The sequence below is a fragment of the Canis aureus genome, chromosome 7 (assembly GCF_053574225.1).
Source record: "Canis aureus isolate CA01 chromosome 7, VMU_Caureus_v.1.0, whole genome shotgun sequence".
In the NCBI taxonomy this organism is placed as follows: domain Eukaryota; kingdom Metazoa; phylum Chordata; class Mammalia; order Carnivora; family Canidae; genus Canis; species Canis aureus.
Window position 1 is genome coordinate 44381629 of NC_135617.1, and position 20867 is coordinate 44402495.

Genomic DNA, 20867 nt, shown 5'->3' on the forward strand with positions numbered 1-20867 from the left:
GGACCATCTAGCAACTTTCTGATACACAGAGAAAAAGAGAACATGGTAATTCATGTAACAGGATTATTCAAAGTACCTGATTTGAAGATTTCCTTATAATTCTCAGGTTGTCTTCAAGGTACATTTCAAAAGAAAATATTTCTGAATTTACTAATTTACCAGGTGTTGTTAATTAATTTTTTAAAGCTACATTTGCAAAAACTAAGGTCGTCAAGAGCCATGAGTTCTAATTCCAGTTTTGCCACCAGCGAGATATAGTAGCTTGAGTAAGTCTGAACTGGACTTCAGTTTCTTCATTATAAAATGAAATAGGTTGGGTGGATTAGTGTTTTTCAGTCTGTATTTTGAGACTCGTGGAGGGTTAATAATGTCCTCAGGGGCAGGTGGGGAAGGGCAAGAGTGGATAAAACAGCCAAATGAATAGGATTCTAGGTTTCCTTTCCTTGCTTCACTCAGAGCACATCTGCTTTATGCTACTTTATTTCTTTTCACTCCCTAGGGAATTATGTTTGTATGAGGGTTTCCTATTTAAAATTAATAAAAATTGTTAAAACCACTAGAACAAATAGTCTACTATTTAAAACAGCTTTGAGTAATAAAAACTGTACAATTTTGTGGCTTTTCTAATGTGCCAGGAAATTTGATTACGATAAAAGGAACTACATATTATCTTTCTATGAAATATTTTATATTTGTGAAGATTTTATTTATTTATTTATTTATTTATTTATTTATTTATTTATCATTTATTTATTCATTTATTTGACAGAGAGAGCAAGCAGGGGGAAGAGTAGAGGGGGAGAGAGAAAGGAGAGGGAGAGATTTCCAAGTAGACTCCCTACCTAGCACTGGGCAGATTTGGGGCTGGATCTCAAGACCTTGAAATCATGACTTGAGCCAAAACCAAGAGTTGATATGTAACCAACTGAGCCACCCACGTGCCCCCTTTCTGTGAAATATTTTAGAAAAAGCCTGAAGAGGGGAAAAAAGTGATGCTTAGTTTATGGTATGCTTGCATTATCATTGTCATTTGACTTTCAGACCAAAAAGTAATTGTCCCAAATATTTACACTATCTATACCAGAACTGCATTCATATTTTGGCATCTTTTTGTTTGTGATAGTCTTTCAGAATACATTTTTTTGTATTCTAAAATATTATATATGTCCTGGGGATAAAGTTTTGGGTAATCGACTATATCTCCAGTTGTCAAGGAAAGCAGTATTCAAGATATTAGAAATATGTCTGATGACAGATGAGTTATTTTCCCATGGTAGCTATATTATTAGTAAAGAATAAAATTCTAATTCTGGTATCCTAAGCTCTTTTAGTCTAGCTTAATATTTCTTCTAGAAAAGGGAAAAAAGGAAAGAAGGAAGGCAGGAAGAGTAGAAAGTAGAGAGAGAAGGGTAGACAGGAAGGAAGGAAGGCAGAAAGAAAGAAGGGATGGAAGGAAGGGAGAAAAGAGGAAAAAAGAAAAGATAAAAGAAAGGAAAAGAGAAAGAAAGGAAGGAAGGAAAAGGAAGGAAAGAAAGAAAGTGTTAAAGGTAAGGAAACCCTTTGGAAAGGAAGGCAAATAGTTTACGAAGGTAAGACATTTAAGAAGAGAACTAAATTATAGTGAATTAATTATAATGAAAGAATTAATTGTAATGAAAGTGGAAATTTATACTTAAAGCCATTTCCTCATTTAGAAAAAGTACTAGAATACTAATCTGCTTTTCTTATTATTAACAAAAAAAAAAAATCATTGCATGAAAACATAACTAAGTTTCTTACAGTTTTATATTTCCTTTAGAAAGTGTTTTTAAAAGGTCAATATAGTTTGATTTATGCCCTATCAACCTTCACATCTAACATGGCTTTTCATTCTCTTCATATATTACATTTCCCCAAGTTAAAGAAACTGTTTTTCTAAAACAGTTCTGCCTTGAAAGTACCACTCAATTTAACATGTATTTTCATTGCCTTGTTTCAAAATATGTTCAATCAAATTCAGCATTTATAACTTTTTACAGAAATCGTTTTTAAATATTCCATTAACTTTCTGTCAGAATAATACATATTATTTCACTTTAGATTTAAATCGCTAAGATAAATCATTTCTGTAGTTGAAGAAATCATATTAATATAGTTTTGTTTGTTTTTAAGAATAATATTACTGCATTTATCTAATCCTGAGTATCATTATATGCAGTATTTGGCAATCTTTTTGCCTATAGCCAATTTTGTAAATCTTTATAGATTAAAATGAATTTAAAAAAATAACATTAAAAGGAAACAGACTATAAGTCAATAGGCAGAGCTTGTTATTCTTACAAAGATTGACTTTATCATGAGTTTTACTTCATTTCTTAAAAATTTCATTAAAGAAAAAAAATCTTTGTTATTCTGCCTAGATATGAGTAATGAGTCTGAAAAGAGACCACAATTTGAAATTTTTATTATTTTTATTCTTTTGGTGTGTATCTAAATTTTTAGGACTCTAAAAGTAAGTTTTACATAAGAAATATTTTTGTAAGAAATTTTGTCACTAAGATTGAATCAAGTATAATGATCTCAGTATGTAAACATTTTTCATAATGGAACTAACCCAATTTTTCTTTTATTGGGATTTCCAATCCTTATAGAACTTGTTTTTAGTTGAATGTTTATTTGAAGGGTTATTTAAATATATTCTAAAATATAATCTTTCTTGTTAGCAAAATGAGATGATTTAATATCTAAAAAGTTCCTAAACAAAATATTCACTATGGCTATATTATTACCAATTAGTATCATATATATCTTATGTTTTAACATCTGTTCTTTTAGTCAAATATAAGACAGTATTCCAAATACTGATGATAAATGAACAAAAAACATTAAGTCCCTGCCTTCTTAAAATTTATATTTTTCATTTATATTTTACAGTAGGAAAAAACACAATAAAATATTTTTAAATATCATAAGTACTAAGTGGAAAATAGAATACGCATATGAGTAACTAATGTACTTTAAAAGTATCAAGAAAGATAAATAGTAATTATGAGAGGAAAGTATACTGTAGGAAATGATCAAGGTTCAGGTAGAATGTGACCTTTGTTTTAACCTCGAGAAGACAATAAACTTTGGAAGCTGGGTTTGGGGGACTTGAGCAACAGTATTTCACATGGGAATAATGTCCAAGAAGCAGGAATCAGAGACTGAGGAATAGTTCTGACTACCTGAATAATTCACTGGATAAAAGAACATTTTAGGGGTGACTGATAGGCTCAGTCTGTTAAGTGTCCAACTCTTGATTTTGGCTCAGGTCATGATATCAGGATCATGAGACTGAACCCCAAGTTGGTTCTGCACTGGGCATGGAGCCTGCTTAAGATTCTCTTTTGCCCGCTCTCTCTGCCCCTCCCCCCTCCAAAGAACATTTTATTTGAAGTTTACTGGTATCTTCCTGTAAGTCAGATATCAAATGAAGTTCTATACTAAGTACCCATTTAATCCTCACACCCTTATCAATCAGGTACCATTATTTCTGATGTTCCTTAAGATTCAATATACATGATTATAATTACATAGCTAATAATTCATGGAGCCCAGTTCAAATCCTGGCTGGCTATCACCAAGTATCCACAACCTTAAACACTGCGATACATTCTCAGATGTTTTTTTTTTTAAATGTGTTTATTCTCCATTTCTAAAAAGGATATATTTTACTGGGCATAGACTTTTAGGTTGATAGTTATTTTCTTTCACTCTATTAGGATATTTGTTACTGGGTTCTTGCTTCTACTACTGGGAAGTAAGGTATAAGCCTTGGCCCTTTGAAGGTAATGTGTAATTATTTCTCGGATGCTTTTAAAATTTACTCTTCATCCTCCTCCCTAGATGAATTTTCTTTATACTTATTCAGCATAGGTCTGGAGAGCTTCCAAAATCTCTGGTTACTCTCTTTCATTATTTTTGGACAATATGGTTTTTGGTAATATGGTTTAAAAATAGTATTCTATATTATTTAAAATTACTGGAATTAATTAACTTTTCAATATTGAATGGGAAAGCGCTTTGTGCAAAGTGTCTCAATTCAGGAAAATGCTTCTGAATTAAGTAAGCAATGGATTAATAGAAATACTTGAACTCTGGGTTGTCTCTAGTACATATTCATTTCTGCTTTCTTCAAAATTTATATTGTTAATGTTTAATATTTTAAAAATCTATTTCCCTGATTTTTTTTAACATTTCCTTTTCATACAGATTTCATATCTAGAGATCACTGCTGTGGTACCTGACACTTTAATGATAATTATACTATTAAATTGATGATAATTTTCTACCTATTATTAAATCATCAAGAACACCAATAATTATTAGCTTTTAAGGAATGCATGGCTTTAATGGGAAAGATATATGATTGGCTTTTTGACTCACTTGCTAAATTAGTTTCAAATTATTACTGAGATGTCAAAATAAAAACCAGCAGTAAACTTGTGTATTTGTCTTTACAAAAATGATTCGTACCTCTTAGAAAGTGAACAGAGCACCTCATTTGTCCCACAGATTTATGCATATGTTATCCATCCCTCTCCACCTTAATTTCCATCACTGAGTTGGGTAGTTTCTCCATTTACCCACAGAAGACACTTCCTTTGCTTACTGTAGAATTGCTTTCATTTAAAATAAATATAATTGGGATGCCTGGGTGGCTCAGTCATTGAGCATCTGTCTTTGGCTCAGGTGGTGATCCCAGGGTCCTGGGATTCAGGCCCGCATCAGGCTCCCTGCAGGGCCCTGCTTCTCCCTCTGCCTATGTCTCTGCCTCTCCCTCTGTGTCTCTCATGAATAAATAAGTAAAATATAAAATAAAATAAATATTATTTTTACATCAATTTTCATGTAAGTCCTTTTTCAATGCTTACAAAAAAGGGAAGGAAAAATAATGAGCTAAATACAATCAGTGAAAACTTTCCAAATACAACAAACTCACTGAGAACATTAACAATGTAGAGGCCACAATGCGTGAGAAAATTACTGCTAAAATCCAGCAAATCATGAGTAGTATTAATGAGTACTCTGGAGAATTAACACATATGTCAAGAATAAAGCCCGGTGTTGACAATGTGGTGGCTCTCGTCCTCTGCTTTTCAGCTGCTCACAAGCCATGGCAAACCAATTGGCCCTATTAAACCAGTGGCACTTCTCATATATTTGAATTATTATAACCTAAATGCAAGTACATAGAGCGTGAATTTATTTGTTTCTCTGATTAATATGTTGTTGGACTGTAATGTACAAAACAAATTTGCTATCCGCCTGGCAAACATATAGAATCCTCTTGAAATCTGTTTTAGTTGCTTCGGATTTTACATTACCTTTCCTATCATATTTATTCTTTTTCATGTGTTCAACCAACATGTATTAAGTATCTATTAGGTGCCAGACATCTTCAAGAAGCTGGAATGTATTAAAGTAGAACAAGTTCTTTAATCTCAGGGAGCTCCTGCTCCACATATATGTGCGTATAACTATGTAGATTTCTTAACTCTATTTGCAAATGGAGACACTGGGTTGCCTTCATCTAGCACAGCTCTGTCTAATGGAAAAGCAATGAGACCTGTGTGTGTGTGTTAAATTTCCTAGTAGCCATGTTAAAAAAAAGTTAAAGGAACAGGTGAAATCAATTTTAATATGTTCTATTTAACTCTTCATATTCAAATTATTACCATTTTAACATGTAAGTAATAAATTATTAGTAAAATGCTTTACGTTCTTTTTTTTTTTGTACTAAATCTTCAAAATTCAATCACATTTCAGTTGATACCAGCCATATATCAATGCTCTATAACCACATGTGGCTAGTTGCTATTATATAGAACAGTGAAGATGAAGAGAACAGCTAACACTGATTTTAGTGCTTTTATTCTTCTAGATCTAGAATCTCTAAATGTTAAGAGTCCCAATTTTTTTTTACAAGAGCCCTATTCTTTGAAAGTATTTTTAGAAGTGCCTGGCTGGCTCAGTTGGTTAAGCTTCTGCTTTAGGCTCAGGTCATTATCCCAGGGATCAAGCCCACATAGGGCTCCATGAATAGGGTGTAGCCTGCTTTTCCCTCTCCCTCTGCCTGCCGCTTCCCGTACTGGTGCTCACTCTCTCTCTCTCTCTCTGTCCAATAAAGAAAGATAAATAAAATATTTTAAAAAAGAAAGTATTTTTAATATATAAATTATTGTTCCACAGTGCTTTGAGATGTTTTCTTTTGTTTGTTCCCAATCCTCGAAAAGTGATTTTACTTTTAATATTTTGAATATTTGTTAAAGGCCTATTTTATCTGTTAGAAAAATGGTATACAAATTTTTGCAACTTTAGTTGACCAGCAATACTGTATTGACATAGATTATTTGTAAATAATGCAACAAAACTGTCAGAAGGTTTATTTGTTGTAGTTACATATTTTTTTAACTTGTGAGCTGAGTGATGTATTTTAGTTAGTTTTATACAATCACTAACCATCATATTACTGATATGATTTTTATATTAAGATGTTTAACAAAACCAGTATTGTATTGTGAGCATTATGCATATTTAGTGTTACTGAATTAGATACTAAAGAATACTGTTCACATTGTTTTTAAATTGTGGTAAAAGTAATTTGGGGGAAATATTGATATGCTATAAAAGTTAAAATAGGCAAAAATTGACAGAGAGCAACATAGCGAGGAATAATAACTATATTTAATAGCAAGAAATACCCCAAAGGTTGTATAATTTTTATATTCCCTTAGAGCTACCAGTGTGTGTGCTTAACTGGTTGGGAAGGAAGTTTTTGTGAACAAGAATCCAATGACTGCAAAATGAATCCTTGTAAGAACAATTCTACCTGTACTGACCTTTACAACAGCTATCAGTAAGTATTTATCATTTTCTTCATGAAATTACTTGAACTGTTCAGTGTCCTTGGGATAATTCCAGACATTATTTTCACTTTTCACTCATTAGGTAAAATAATGATCTCTAGATGAAGAACCTTTTCTTGACAAGATAGTGTCAACATTTATTTGAAATTTGTGTCAAAAAGTAATAAACACGGGGCTCCTGGGTGACTCAGTCAGTTGAGCATCTGCCTTTGGCTCAGGTCAGGATCCTGCTCAGTGGGATACCTGCTTCTCCCTCTCCCTCTGCCTGCCACTCCCCCTGCTTGTGCTATCTCTCTCTCTCAAATAAATAAAATATTTTTTAAAAAAAGTAATAAACAAGATTAAACTTGGAAATGCAATGCCCAGATATAGCACATGTTACAAATGCATTTACTTCTTCAAAATGTACTTTTATCATATCAGTGTTTTGGATCATTCCATGCAAAGAGAGTACCACCATATGACTCCTCTGTGGGTCTGTTGAATTAAAACTTTCGCTTTATTACCTGAGGATTATCACGAATTTGGATTACTTTCACCAGAATATTGATACATTTTTACATTAATTAGTCCATACTTTCCATAATCCAGTCGTATTAGTTTTTTTTTTTAACTTTTTTTTTTAAGATTTTATTTATTTATTCATGAGAGACACACAGAGAGAGGCAGAGACACAAGCAGAGGGAGAAGCAGGCTCCCTGCAAGGAGCCCAAGGTGGGACTCCATTCTGGGACCCCAGGACCACAGCCTGAGGCAAAGGCAGATGCTCAACCACTGAGTCACCCAGGTGTCCCTGTATTAGTTTTTTAGATGAGAAACCTGAAGAAGCTCTTAATAGAAATTCTGAATAGCTACTGCTATTATTCTAAAAGTTTAATAACCAAATATATATTGGTAAAATAGCTTTCATTTTTAACTTGTTCGGTATACTTCAGGTCTCTCAAGTAGATGCAGAACCAGGTATACTGTAATTAGAATGATTTTCTTCTTGTCACAGAAGCAGATTAATTGAATACAAAAATACTTAGATGATTATTTTTTCAGGGATAAATCAAGATGATTTCAGAGCATCCTCTAAAATAACTCATACACTATTTCATCGTATGATTACAATTGATGATTCTGGATATCTCAAGCATGGTTTTGACAAATATTTTGTCAAAAATATTCTCATTTTTGGTGACTGAAATGGGATATAAAATCCAGACTGATCAACACCAGGCAGTTTATTTCATTTAAAGACAATTCTGAAATATCTGGCCATAGTTTAATTTATATTTCAATGACAGTAAAAGAAAAAAAATGAACATTTTTTTATATAGAAAAGCTCACAGTACCAGTAGTTGACATTAGTTTAAAATATATAAAAATCCAAAAATCCAGAGCTATTTTTTGTGACACTATCAATTATTGAAATTGATGTCATCACAAATTAATATGCCTTCCCATCTATGTATATCTTAAGAGAAACAATCAACTTTTGTTGAGCTAGGAAAGAAAAACTTCTCATAGTTGTCTATATTTATTTTTCTTAAATGACTATTAATTATAACCTACAATGTGTAATATACAATGTATATGAAAGATTCTGATATATGCTTTTTAGGGTTCAGCTTTTTCTATAATTCCTAAGATAATTTGTTTATGCATTTGTGTTCGTGTATACTCAGACTGTCTGTCACCTCTAGACAAACCCCATCAGAAACATACGCGTGGTTGAAAAAGTTGGGTTAATAACTTATTGCCATAAGGGACAACACACAGTATGTAAATCCATGTGACATTTCAGTAAAGGATGTTGGAAAGGACTTAGAGGTTCGAGCTTATGACATATAATTTTGGAGAGGGTTTCAGAAAGTAGGCCTTTGGCCTGGATAAGGAGACCTTCAGGAAGTGGGAAGGATTATCTACATTCATAATAAATCTTACCTAGGAGAAAGGAATATTGGACAGAAGTGAAAACCAAAGTCTCTAAAGAGACAGCAACCATTTATATCAACCATGGTAGGAGAATGTTTGGCTATTGTGGTTTAGATAATATTCAAGTTTTTGTCTGTATTTAGATATAATTACAGAGTAGGCTTATCTTTGTAATGATAAATCAGGGTCATGGAGTAGTTTTGTCTCATTTTGATGTTCTGTGAAATTATCTGTTTAAATGTTCAGCAGCAGAACACCAAGATCTAGCTATAAACCTAGTTTGTAGTGCCTGGCCAGCTCCTGGATATCCTTGCTGGTAGTTTTGCTTTCTCTTTCCCAAAATACTGTATCATATACATGTGTAGAGAAAAATATATGATGTTTGTGTTTATGTGAAATATATCACTTATGTTTCCCATTTATTTGTCCAAAATATATTATTTTCATAATGTGTATCAAATAGAACGAGAAGACTCCAATATTAATTTATTATCCAACACAATACTTTTATTTAGATAATTGCTATTTGATGTAGATATCTTAAAGATATAAAACAAAATAAGCAACAGAATTTATAAGGTTTATTTAAAAATACTTTTTTTTAATATTCATGAGACATAATCAGTCTTTAAATAACTCTGACACCACTAATTGTGAACTCTTAATGACTGAAATTTATAAATGTATCAGAAAACTTCCACTTAACACAAACTCTCAGTCATTTTATCATTCCTCGGATTTTTGATAGATTACTGATTTTACTTCCAGATACTGTTTTACTTTTTTAGAAGTCCAGATGGAGTATGTCTTTCTGGTTGGGTTTCTTCTTTGTGATTTTAAAGATTAGGTGTTAATATTAATATTATATTAATATTGGCTTTAGCAGGTTGCAAAAAGAGAAGGTTCACTAAACGCAGTCAGTGAAGAGAACGTAATATTACATGTGTTATATATAAATATGATGGCTCACAATTTAGGAATTTCCTTATCAAGGAAATTATTTTTCATAGATTTTTTGAAACATAATTTGCATACTTTATAAGTCACTCTTTGAAAGAGTACAATTCAGGAGTTTTTAATATATTCAAAGAGAAGTGAAACTATTACACTACCTCATTTTAGAACTTTTAAAAAATTTATTATTATTTTTTAAATATTTTATTTTTTTAATTATTCATGAGAGACCCAGAGAGAAGAGAGAGAGGCAGAGACACAGGCAGAGGGAGAAGCAGGCTCCATGAAGGAAGCCGGATGTGGGACTGGTTCCCAGGACTCCAGAATCATGCGCTGAGCTCAAAGCAGACGCTTTAACCACTAAGCCACCCAGGGATCCCTCTAGAACTTTTTTCCCTAAAGATTTTATTTATTTATTCATGAGAGAACACACACAGAGAGAGGCAGAGACACAGGCAGAGGAAGAAGCAGGCTCCATACAAGAAGCCCGATGCGGGACTCGATCCTGGAATTCTGAGATCACACCCTGAGCCAAAAAGCAAGATGTTCAACCGCTGAGACACCCAGGCGTCCCGTTTTAGAACATTTTCATATCCACACTCATAAGTGGTCCCCCCGGCCCTGCTCTCCTACCTTAGGCCTTGAAAACCACTAATTTGTATTTTGTCTCTGTGGATTTACCTGTTCTGCACATTTCACATAAATGGAATCAAGCAATATGCCATTTTTTTGGAGCAACTTACCACACTTGTTATGTTTTCAAGGCTTATACTGTGCCAAGTATCAGTAGTTCATTCCTTTTTATTGCCAAATAATATTACATGTATGGTTATAATGCCTTTGGCCAATCAAGTTCAGTACTGGTCTGTCCTTTGAATGAACCAATTTTGACTTTCATTGTTTTTCTGTCTTTTTTATTCTCTATTTCATTAATCTAATTATTTCTCCCTTCTGCTTGCTCTGGGTTTAGTTTTCTTTTTCTAGTTTCTTTAGGTGAAGGGTGATGTGATTGCTTTGAGATCTCTGTTCTTTTTTTAATACAGGTGTTTATAGTTGTAAATTTCACTTCAAGCACTGCTTTAGCTACATCTCATTTTTTTTAATGGTTTGTATATTCATTTTCATTTATCTCAAAATATTTCCTAGTTTCCCATGTGTTTTATTCTTGACTCATTGGTTATTTGGGAGTGTGTTATTTAATTTTTACTTACTTGTGAATTCCCTATATTTCTTATGATTTCTGCTTTTATTGTAGCAGAAAACTTATTTTGTGTGAGTTAAATATTTTAAAATTTACTGAGGCATAGGGGCACCTGGGCGGCTCACTTGGTTAAAGCCTTTGACCTCAGCTCAGGTCATGATCCCAGGGTCCTCGAATTGAGCCCCTCATCAGGCTCCTTTAGCAGAGAGCCTGCTTCTCCTTCTCCCTCTGTCTCTCTTCCTCGCAGCACATGCTTTGTCTCCCTCTCTCAAATAAATAAAGTCTTTAAAAAAACTAAAATTTACTGAGGCATATATTATAACCTAACATAGTTCTATATGTATTTGACAAGAATGTGTATCTACAGTTGTTATGTAAAATGTTCTCTAAGGATCTTTTAAGTCTAGTTAATTTATATGTTGATCAAGTCTTCTACATCCTGCATCTTCTGCCAACTTGTTCTATCCATTATAAAGTCTGCAATTGTTATTGTTGAATTATTTATTAATCCTCTCAATCTGCCACATTTTATTTAATTTACTTAAGTTAGATCTTAAGGATCTAACATCTGATTGTTAGATCTTACTGATGGACTTAAATATTTATAAAATGTCCTTCTTTATCCTAATTTTTTTTTTTTTTTTGCACATTTACTTTGCCTGATATTAGTATAACCGTCTTGGACTTTTCTTAGATTTTTTTTTATTATGGATGGCATAGTATATATTTTTATTTTTAACCTATTTGTGACTTTGAATATAAAACTTATAGACTGATTTGACTGTTTTTAAAAATCCATCCCATCTATTATCTTTATTAAAATATCTACTTAATTTAAATTTGACTTTACTAATGAATTCAGTTTATTTCTTTTTTATTTTTTTTAAGATTGTATTTATTTATTCATGAGAGACAGAGAGAGAGGCACAGACACAGGCAGAAGCAGGCTTCATGCAGGGACCCTGATGTGGGACTCGATTCCAGGTCTCCAGGATCACACCCTGGGCTGAAGGCAGTGCTAAACCACTGAGCCACCCGGGCTGCCCATGAATTCAGTTTATATATGTGATTTCCTTTTATTTTAAATATGTTTTATCTTTTTTGTTCCTCTGTTATTCCATTATTGCCTTCTCTTGTGTTAGGTTTTTTCTGGTATTACAATTTAATTTCCTTTTTATTTTTACTATACCTTTTTACTTAGTTTCTTAGTGGTTATCCTATAGATTGTAATTAACTTCTTAACTAAAACAACCTACATAGTATTAATACTGACTTAATTTCAGTAATACACAAAAACTTTGCTCCACCATTGCTTCAATCTCTTCCACCTCCTTTAGGCTATTATTAATTATAAGCCTATCAACACAATTTTATAGTATTGTTTTATGCACTCTTTTAAATCAGATAGGAAACGAAGAGAGTAGAAAGCAAAAATACCTTTATACTGTCTTTTGTTTTTACCTATATAGTTACCATTACAGTGCTCTTTATTTCTGTGTGTGAATTCAGATTACTGTATAGTATATTTTCATCTTAAAGTAAAGGATTTTCTTTACTATTTCCTATAGGGCAGGTCTGCTGATGATGAATTCTCTCAGTTCTGTTTTTACTGGGAATGTTTTAATTTTTCCTTTCATTTAAGGGATAGCTTTAAGAGATAGCTTACAGTCTTTTACTTTCAGGACTTAAAGTACCTCTGGACTCACGGTTTCTTATAAGTCAAATCTTAATTGCACTGAGGATCCCTTGTATATAATGAATCATTTTCTTTTAATGCTACCAAAATTCTTTGTCATTTGACAGTTTGACTGTCATGTTTTTAGCCTTCTATGTCTGAATTTATTTTACCTGAAGATCATTGAGCTTCATGGAGTATAGATTAATATTTTAATCTACTATCTATATTAATAATTTTCATCAAATTTAGAAAGTTTGGCCTTTATATCTTCAAATATTTATTTATTTTTCTCTCTCTCTTCTGATTCTAGAACTCTCACATGTGTATATTAATGTTCTTCTGGTGTCCCACATGTCTCTGAGACTCTGTTCATTTTTCTTTCTGATCTTCAAGATCAATAATCTTAATTGATTTATGGGATGAGCATTGGGTGTCCTACTATATGTTGGAAAATGGAATTTAAATTTAAATTTAAAAAAATAAAAAATTGGGATCCCTGGGTGGCGCAGTGGTTTAGTGCCTGCCTTTGGCCCAGGGCGTGATCCTGGAGACCCGGGATCAAATCCCACATCGGGCTCCTGGTGCATGGAGCCTGCTTCTCCCTCTGCCTATGTCTCTGCCTCTCTCTCTCTCTCTCTCTCTCTGTGACTATCATAAATAAATTAAAAAGAAAAAAAGAAAAAAATTTGTTCAATATTATTAGTGGTGGTAGAATTTCTATTCTTGTAATAAAAATAGTATGTCTATTTATGCTAAAAGATAAAATAAAAGTAAATAAAATTCATCTTGAAGATAAAGTACAAGAACAGTAAAGACAAGAAAGGAGGATGGGGATGAGAAAGTGGTGATTCTCTCCTAGTGTTATGTACATAACAATGTGTTGTATATAAAACAGAGTGGTCAGACATAAGTAGAGCAGACAGAGACATAAATAGAGCAGATAGAGCAATAGAATGTAATCAAAGTCCAGAAATGGAGACATTAGCATACGTAAAGTTAGTAGACAAGAAAGGAGGTAAATCCATAGGGCATTGATGGCAATAAATGGTGTGGAGACCCTTGTCTATTATTGTGAGAAAATAAAATTAAATTAACCTTCAAAAGAAATTCTAGTTGATTTATTTCCAAATGCACTGCTTACTTCTACCAACTTAAATCTAGCGGTATACCCTCTAGTAACTTTTAATTTTTATTTTTTGTACTCTTAACTCCAGAATTTCTATTGTGGTCTTATTTATAATTCATATCTCTTTATATTATTAAATTGGCAAAACATTAATCTCACATTTAGTTAATTGATTAACTAATTAATTATTGTGAGAGAGTGTGCATGTGCATGCGTGCAGGTGAGGGGAGGGGGCATAGGATGAGGGTGTGTGAGAATCTTAAGCAGGCTCCACACCCAGTGTGGAGCATGAAGAGAGGGTCTATCTCGGCACCCTGAGATCATGACCTGAGCAGAAATCAAGAGTTGGAAGCTTAACTGAGTAAGCCATCTGAGTGCCCCGCTTTCTTTAATTATTTAGATATGGCTTCTATTTCTCTTTGAATACATTTATTTTAGCTGATTTAATATCTGTGTCAAGTAAGTCCAATTTATTTTACTTTTTTAATTTTTTTAGCTTCCTCAAGGATAGTTTCTACTGATTGCTTCATTTCTATATATGTGTCATATGCTCTGTCTCTGTATTACTCATAATTGCTTATGAACACTTGACTTTTAAACAGTATAATGTGGCAAATTTCAAAATCAGATCCTACTTCTTTACAGTTGTTACTGCATTTTTTATTGTTTGTTGTTTCTGCTATTGCTTGTTTAGTCATTTTTCTGAAATAGTTCTATAAATCATTTTCGTTATCATTTGTGGCTATTCAAGTCTCAGCTTGGCTAATCAAGTGGTCAATGGAAGGTTTAACAGAGATTTTCTGTAATTTCCTCAAACTAGTAAGTCTCCTAGCCTTACTGAGGGACTCTGTTTTATCCCTCAGCCAGGCATTTTACGGCTCTGTCTCATTCTCCAGTATCTGCTTGCACAGAGGCTCAAGGTCAAAGATAAGAGATTAAGGTCTTTTCATGTCTTTCTTAGATCTGTGCAGACTTTCATGTTGTGTTATCTTCTAATTTCCCAAAAATAGGTCGAGCTTTTCAAAGACCTCGATGGACATCTCATTCCCCACTTTTTACTTTTAAGTATATTGGTCAGCCGCTTCTTAGTCTTAACTAGAATCATCATCTCAACAACTACAATTTTAGGCAATTACCATTGAGTATTATTAATGCCCTTTATATAGGGCTTTTTGAAAAGAATAAGCTTTGAGTCAGGTCAAATAAAATGTATTCCTGAAAATGGAACTTTTCATACAGTTACTAGACCCATGAAATAATGACATTCCTGGGAAGGTCTTTTGGATGAGCTCCAAACCTGTCCTGCCCCTCAGTGAATGTTTGGCTGCTGATTTCACAGATGCCATAATTGCAGTGCTATTGGTTTTCAAGCCTATTGCAGAGCTGGAGAAAGGGTAATAAGAATACTGCAAGTAACCACTACAACAGTGACTATGCTTACGAGAATCAACCATTTTTCTTCAATGAACACTCCTCAGATTTTTGCAAGCCTTTATTTTACTTAGAGTTCTGAGAAAGTTGATTTGACTATGTTGTCAGTGTTCTTGTTTCTTTTAAGGAAGAGCAGATTTTCAGAAGTCTTTCCTCTACCATTACTAAAGTGATTATACCAAATTATATTTTATATTATTTATATGGGACAGAGAGAGGACAGAGGCAGAGACTGAGAAAGCATAGGTTCTAGAGTCAGAGCATCTCGATATAGGATATCAAGTTTGGTTCTATCCTTAAAGATTAGTGTGAATTGGATTAAGGAATTTTATTTATATCCTTAAGCTTTCAGGGTTGTTTGTTTTTTTTTTAATCTAGAAAGTATGAATAAAAATAGTTATACCTTACAGAACTCTGTGGTGTAACTATTATTATTCTGTACACAAAGTATTCAGCTCATTTCTTGATGTAAACTCTAAATATCACTAGTTTTTATTATTCTCAACATTTACCCTTTTTTAAAAATATATGTATGAATTAGACTAGAGCTTCATTTTATAAATGATGAATCTCATGAACATATTGATATCAATTCATTTCACTTTATATATTTATATGTACAGTAAATGAAGACCACTAAAGACGTTGCATTATTCTTTGTAGCTAAGAAAGTTTACAGTTTAGAGCTCTTGAAAGTTTCTCACAAATTTTCACTCACTGAACAAAAATTTGAGGACTCTTAGTAAAAGATACAATGAATATCTTACTTCATTTTGTGAAGAGTCGGTCCAAAGTAAACTTATCAGAAATTTCAATGAAGATTCTTAAATTGCTTTTGAAGAAATTCACGTTGCATTCCATAATGAGTGTTTAACATAGCATACATTTTAATAGATCAAATGAAAATTGCATTTCATTGACTATATGCTCATATTTTTTAGATCAAAAATGTTAGGAAAATGAGTACTTGCTGGAATATCAAATCTCTTTAGATGATCTATGTGTTCTAAGTTTCTGAACTTACCTATAAGTGCTCATCTCTAAACAACTGGAGTTAACATAGTTTAATGTTTACACAGTTTCAAGACATTAAAAAGCAAAATGGGCTAGGGATGTAATTTGAATGCTGACTGCAACCTGCCTTCTGCTATTCCTGGCATGGTTTAGAATTTAACTGCCTTCTTTATTTCTGATTTTTCTTCCCCCAAAGCAGAGTCAACAGCTTTAGCTACAGATGGGGCTCTGTATGGCAGTTATTGGACCCAGATGCCACACTCTGGAGCATGTTTTGCCAACAGCATCTGGCTCCTTTGCTGTCTGTGTAATTGGCATCGTGTTGATGCTTTGGCCTGCTTTTCTTATGGACACTACAAAGTAGACTTTCAGACAACATGAAGGTTTGTTCCCAGTTGACCATGATTTTTTTTTTATTCTTCTCAGTTTACAATTTATATAAATGCATCCTAGATGACTTAAGTTATGAAACACTATATATTAGTCCTTGTCTTGTTCCTTATAAGGATGTATTTATAATTTTTTAATGGCTATAACTGAAAAAATGTCTAAAATTTAATGAGTAGAAGTAAAAATCTATGTTGGCCAATATGTTTTTAACGTATTGAGTGAAAATACAAACTTGTGTTGTATTATTAGAGATTTGGGATTTTTTTCTTTTTAAAACTTTTGTGTTTATTTTATCTTTTTCTGTGTATAGGAGCCCAAACTGCTATATAAAATTAAAATAATTACTAATATAAAAGTAGGTACATAACAGAATTTTAGTCCAGGCAATGGCAATACAGTATCTACTTTTAGCAGATGGAAGATTTTTCCCTTACAAAAACCAGAATTTTGAACAAAATATATGTTGGTATGTAGATCCTTTCACCTTCTTTTTGGATAGCTACATGATACTTTATCTTATGGACATAACATTGTGACCACATAGGCAATTTTTAATCTTTTCCAGTATAAACTATTATTTGGAGAAATTAATTATGTGTGACTCTTTGCATGCATATGTTTGTATATTTGGACAGTAAATTCCTAGAATTGAAAATGCTGGATCAAACTGTGCTGTCTTCAAGATTTAGATAGATTTTGTCAAATTATTTTTTGGGCAGATTCAATATTATATTCACACAAGCAATTGATGAGACTATATCTACCAGACAATTCTAGTTTGTGTCATTTTATGCTAGAATAAAATCTCTCAGTGAGGCTTTGTATATGCCCATTTCACATATGAGAGAACCAAGACTTGGATATTTCAGTAACTTAGCAAAGTCTTCGTGTTAGGAAGTGGCAAACCTAAATATCAGACCAAGGTTTGTGTGACTCCAAATTTATGGTTTTAGATGACTTCGAACTGGTCTTGCCTTTAAAATAAAACCATACATATATTGTCACTGCCTACTCCTCAGTTCCCAAGGGAGAGCAGTTATCACTGTAGTTCCAACGAATTTATGAAAGACTAAATAGTTATCTCAGTGGAAAAGTTGGAACCTGACATATTTCCAATTTCAACAAAAAAGAATAACTCAGGGAGTAAGTATACTTTCTTTGACTGGTGAATACATCCTATGACCATCTCTAACGTTATGAATAGGCTTTAGAATTCACTGATTAAGAGAATTGCTTTTTGATAACGATAGTACAAAGGAAGGGAACAGAAAAATCACTGTATTTTGTAATAAGGCTCTTATGTTATATGTGGCATGGTGTTATGGTATTTGAAGATAGTGATAAAGTAAAATCATATTCAAAAACTAGTGTTTGGATAAATGAACTAACTTCATTGAAGCTGGGATGAAAAGTAGGAGAAAAGAGTTTTATCTGGCACCATGCTATTTTTCAGAATATATCAAGTTCCTGGTTGTTTCCCATCTTCAAAAAGTCCATATATACACTTTGTATTGGTTTGCTAGGGCAATATTTAGTGTTCCTTAGCATCTGTTGTTTCACTGTAGTCTCTGCCTTCATCTTCATGGCATTCTTACTGTATGTATGACTCTGTTCATTTCCCCTTTCTGCTAAAACATCAGTCATACTGGAGTAAGGCACTCCCTAATGAGTTCACTTTAATTTGAATACCTTTGTAAAGACCCTATTTCCTAAGAAGGTCACATTTTGAGGTCCTGGAGGTTAGCACTTCAAGATCTTTAGGGAACACAATTCAAATTATAAAACCCTAATGTATTCTGAGTGCAGATATTAAAATATTTTATATAAATGTGGCTATTCAGAATTTTATAATTTAATATAGATATACATAAAATCTCTTGCATTTTATTCACAGAGCTGTGTAAGAACATATTTAAAGATCATTTTTATTACTTAAACCAATAGGTAGAAAAAAATATTTATTGAAAAACGTTATTTAAAAACGTTAGGTTTGTTTGCTTGTCTTTAACATTTGTTTTAAAAAAAAATTGTTGACTTGTTTTATACAAAGCCCTAGAAATTATAAAATTGAAGAAAAATATAGAATAAAACCCAAACAATCCAAATACACAGAAGTGATTCATTAAAAATGAATTGAGAAAAACCAGTCATTGCTTGCCTCAGATGTGATGTTGCATGTGAGAAAAATGATTATGACAAGCACAAAATAAAAACTCAGGGTTAGGGGTTTTGCTAATACAATTATTTTTTATTGAACAGTGGGGAAAAAAGGAAAGAATGTAAATGTTAATATTCTTTATTGCCATATCTGTATTTTCTTTTTTTCTAAACAGGTTATTAATCAGAATTTCAGGTTGTGTTTAAAACTAATAATAACAATTTAATCAAGTACATAAGTCCCCTGCATTTTTTTTCATTTTTCTATGTAGCCTATCTTCTTTTACTGTTTCCTTTTTCTCCAGGGAGTATGAAGGGCAATCTTTTAAGAGAAACAGCCTCAGGGTACCTGGGTGGCTCCATTGGTTAAGTGTTTGACTTCAGCTCAGGTCATGATCTTGGGATAGAGCCCCACATGGGGCTCTCCATTCCATGGGGAGTCCACTTGTCCCTCTCCCTCTCCCTCTGCTCTTCCACCAGCTTGTGCTCTCTCTCTCAAATAAATAAAATCTTTAAAAAGAGAGAGAGAGAGAGAGAAAGAGAGAGAGAGAAAGAGGAACAGCCTCTATATAAGGCACTCATTTGTTTATAAGTTTTTTGTTTGTTTGTTTTGTTTTGTTTTAAGATTGATTTATTTGAGTGAGAGAGAGTCAAGGAATGGAGGGCAGAAGGAGAGAAAGAAAGAGAAACCCAAGCAGACTCCTAGCTGAGTGCAGAGACTAGTAGGGCTCAATCATAAGAGATCACGACCTGAGCTGAAATCAAGTGTGATGCTTAACAGACTAAACCACCTAGGCGCCCCCTGCCTTTTAAATTAGAGTATAGTTTACATATAATAAATATAAAGATCTTATATAAATACACAATCAAAAGGGTTTGGCAATTATAAATTGTATTTGCCCATGTAAATACCACCAGAATCAAGATATAGAGTATATCTATTAACTCAGAAAATTTCCTGTGTCTCTTCATAGCTCATTTCCACCCTCCTCCTTCCTACTACTTATTGGACTTTCAGAATTGTGCTTTTGTAATTATCTCTGAGTGAACTATTCAAAAAACCACAGTACATTTCTTTTCAGCATGAAAATAAATGTATATTCATATTTTTTTTGACAAAGGGTTTTTATAGCTGTTTCTAATTTGCCTTTTACCATAGCTATGGCCATAGTTATATAGAATGTAGGACTTCTTTCTCCAGAACTCAACCCTTTCCATTATTTCTGTTTGTTACCTGCCATTCTTTTCCCTTTCAGTGATAAAATAGTTGTTCAATGTTATGCTTTTTCTAATACTGAGGAGTCTCAATACAAATTTAATGATGAAAACTTATATATCCACATTCATTATACAAAATGTTTTTATTCTGTATGAATTGATCATGCAGATAAATTGACAGATTTTTCTAGTATATTGGAAATCTGTGTGGATAGTTTTCTTTATGGTCATTTCTTTTCTTTGTAGATAGTCATTTTCTCCCAAATTAGCATAAATATTGAAGTGGCTTTGATTAGAAATAATTCTCAACTCTCTAAAACAGTATTGTTTGTCACCCAAAATATATGAAAATAAACTTTTAAGATAAGATGCACATTTCCTGAATGTACCTTATAATATTGAATATGCAGATATTTTACTCTGAAGATAGGATCTTTGCCAGGTTACCTAAAGTGGATAATGAAAACACATCTTCATCTTTCTTCAGCATTAAAACATTGTAACATATCTTAGGTATGTTTTGTCAGGTTAATTTATTTTTCGCATTTTTTTTTTTTTTTTGGCTAAAATTTTGCTTATATTTCTGCTGCATGCTGGGATTCAGCAGTTTCCAAAATAAAAAGACAGCTATTATATAGCAAAGGCTTAAATAAAAGTTAGAAATCTATCCCATGGTTTTTCTCCTATATCTTTGTCTAGAGCACATTATGTGAGCTAGTAAAAAAAAAAAAAATTTTCTTCAAAGTTACCATGTTACTTTATGCTTTCAATTTTCATGCAGATTCAGTTTAAGAGATGTTCATTGGAACATTTCTCCATGTCTTGCAAAGCCATACTTTGACAACATGGCCCATTATGTTTGGCAATGTCCCATGTGAAAAGCCTGCA

The 20867-nt window shown here is 32.7% G+C and overlaps 2 protein-coding genes across 7 annotated transcripts in view; one reads left to right on the forward strand and one right to left on the reverse strand.

Annotated features, from left to right (window-relative positions):
- Positions 1-20867, forward strand: part of EYS (EGF-like photoreceptor maintenance factor) — a 1514868-nt gene that overhangs the window by 460773 nt on the left and 1033228 nt on the right. Inside the window, exon 12 of the mRNA XM_077903501.1 lies at positions 6759-6880. Within this exon, the coding sequence (XP_077759627.1) occupies positions 6759-6880 (122 nt within the window). The remainder of the gene's footprint in view (positions 1-6758; positions 6881-20867) is intronic.
- The window catches only part of LOC144317299 (uncharacterized), a 134515-nt gene that overhangs the window by 32257 nt on the left and 81391 nt on the right, over positions 1-20867 (reverse strand). The gene's annotated exons all lie outside the window — the stretch shown is intronic.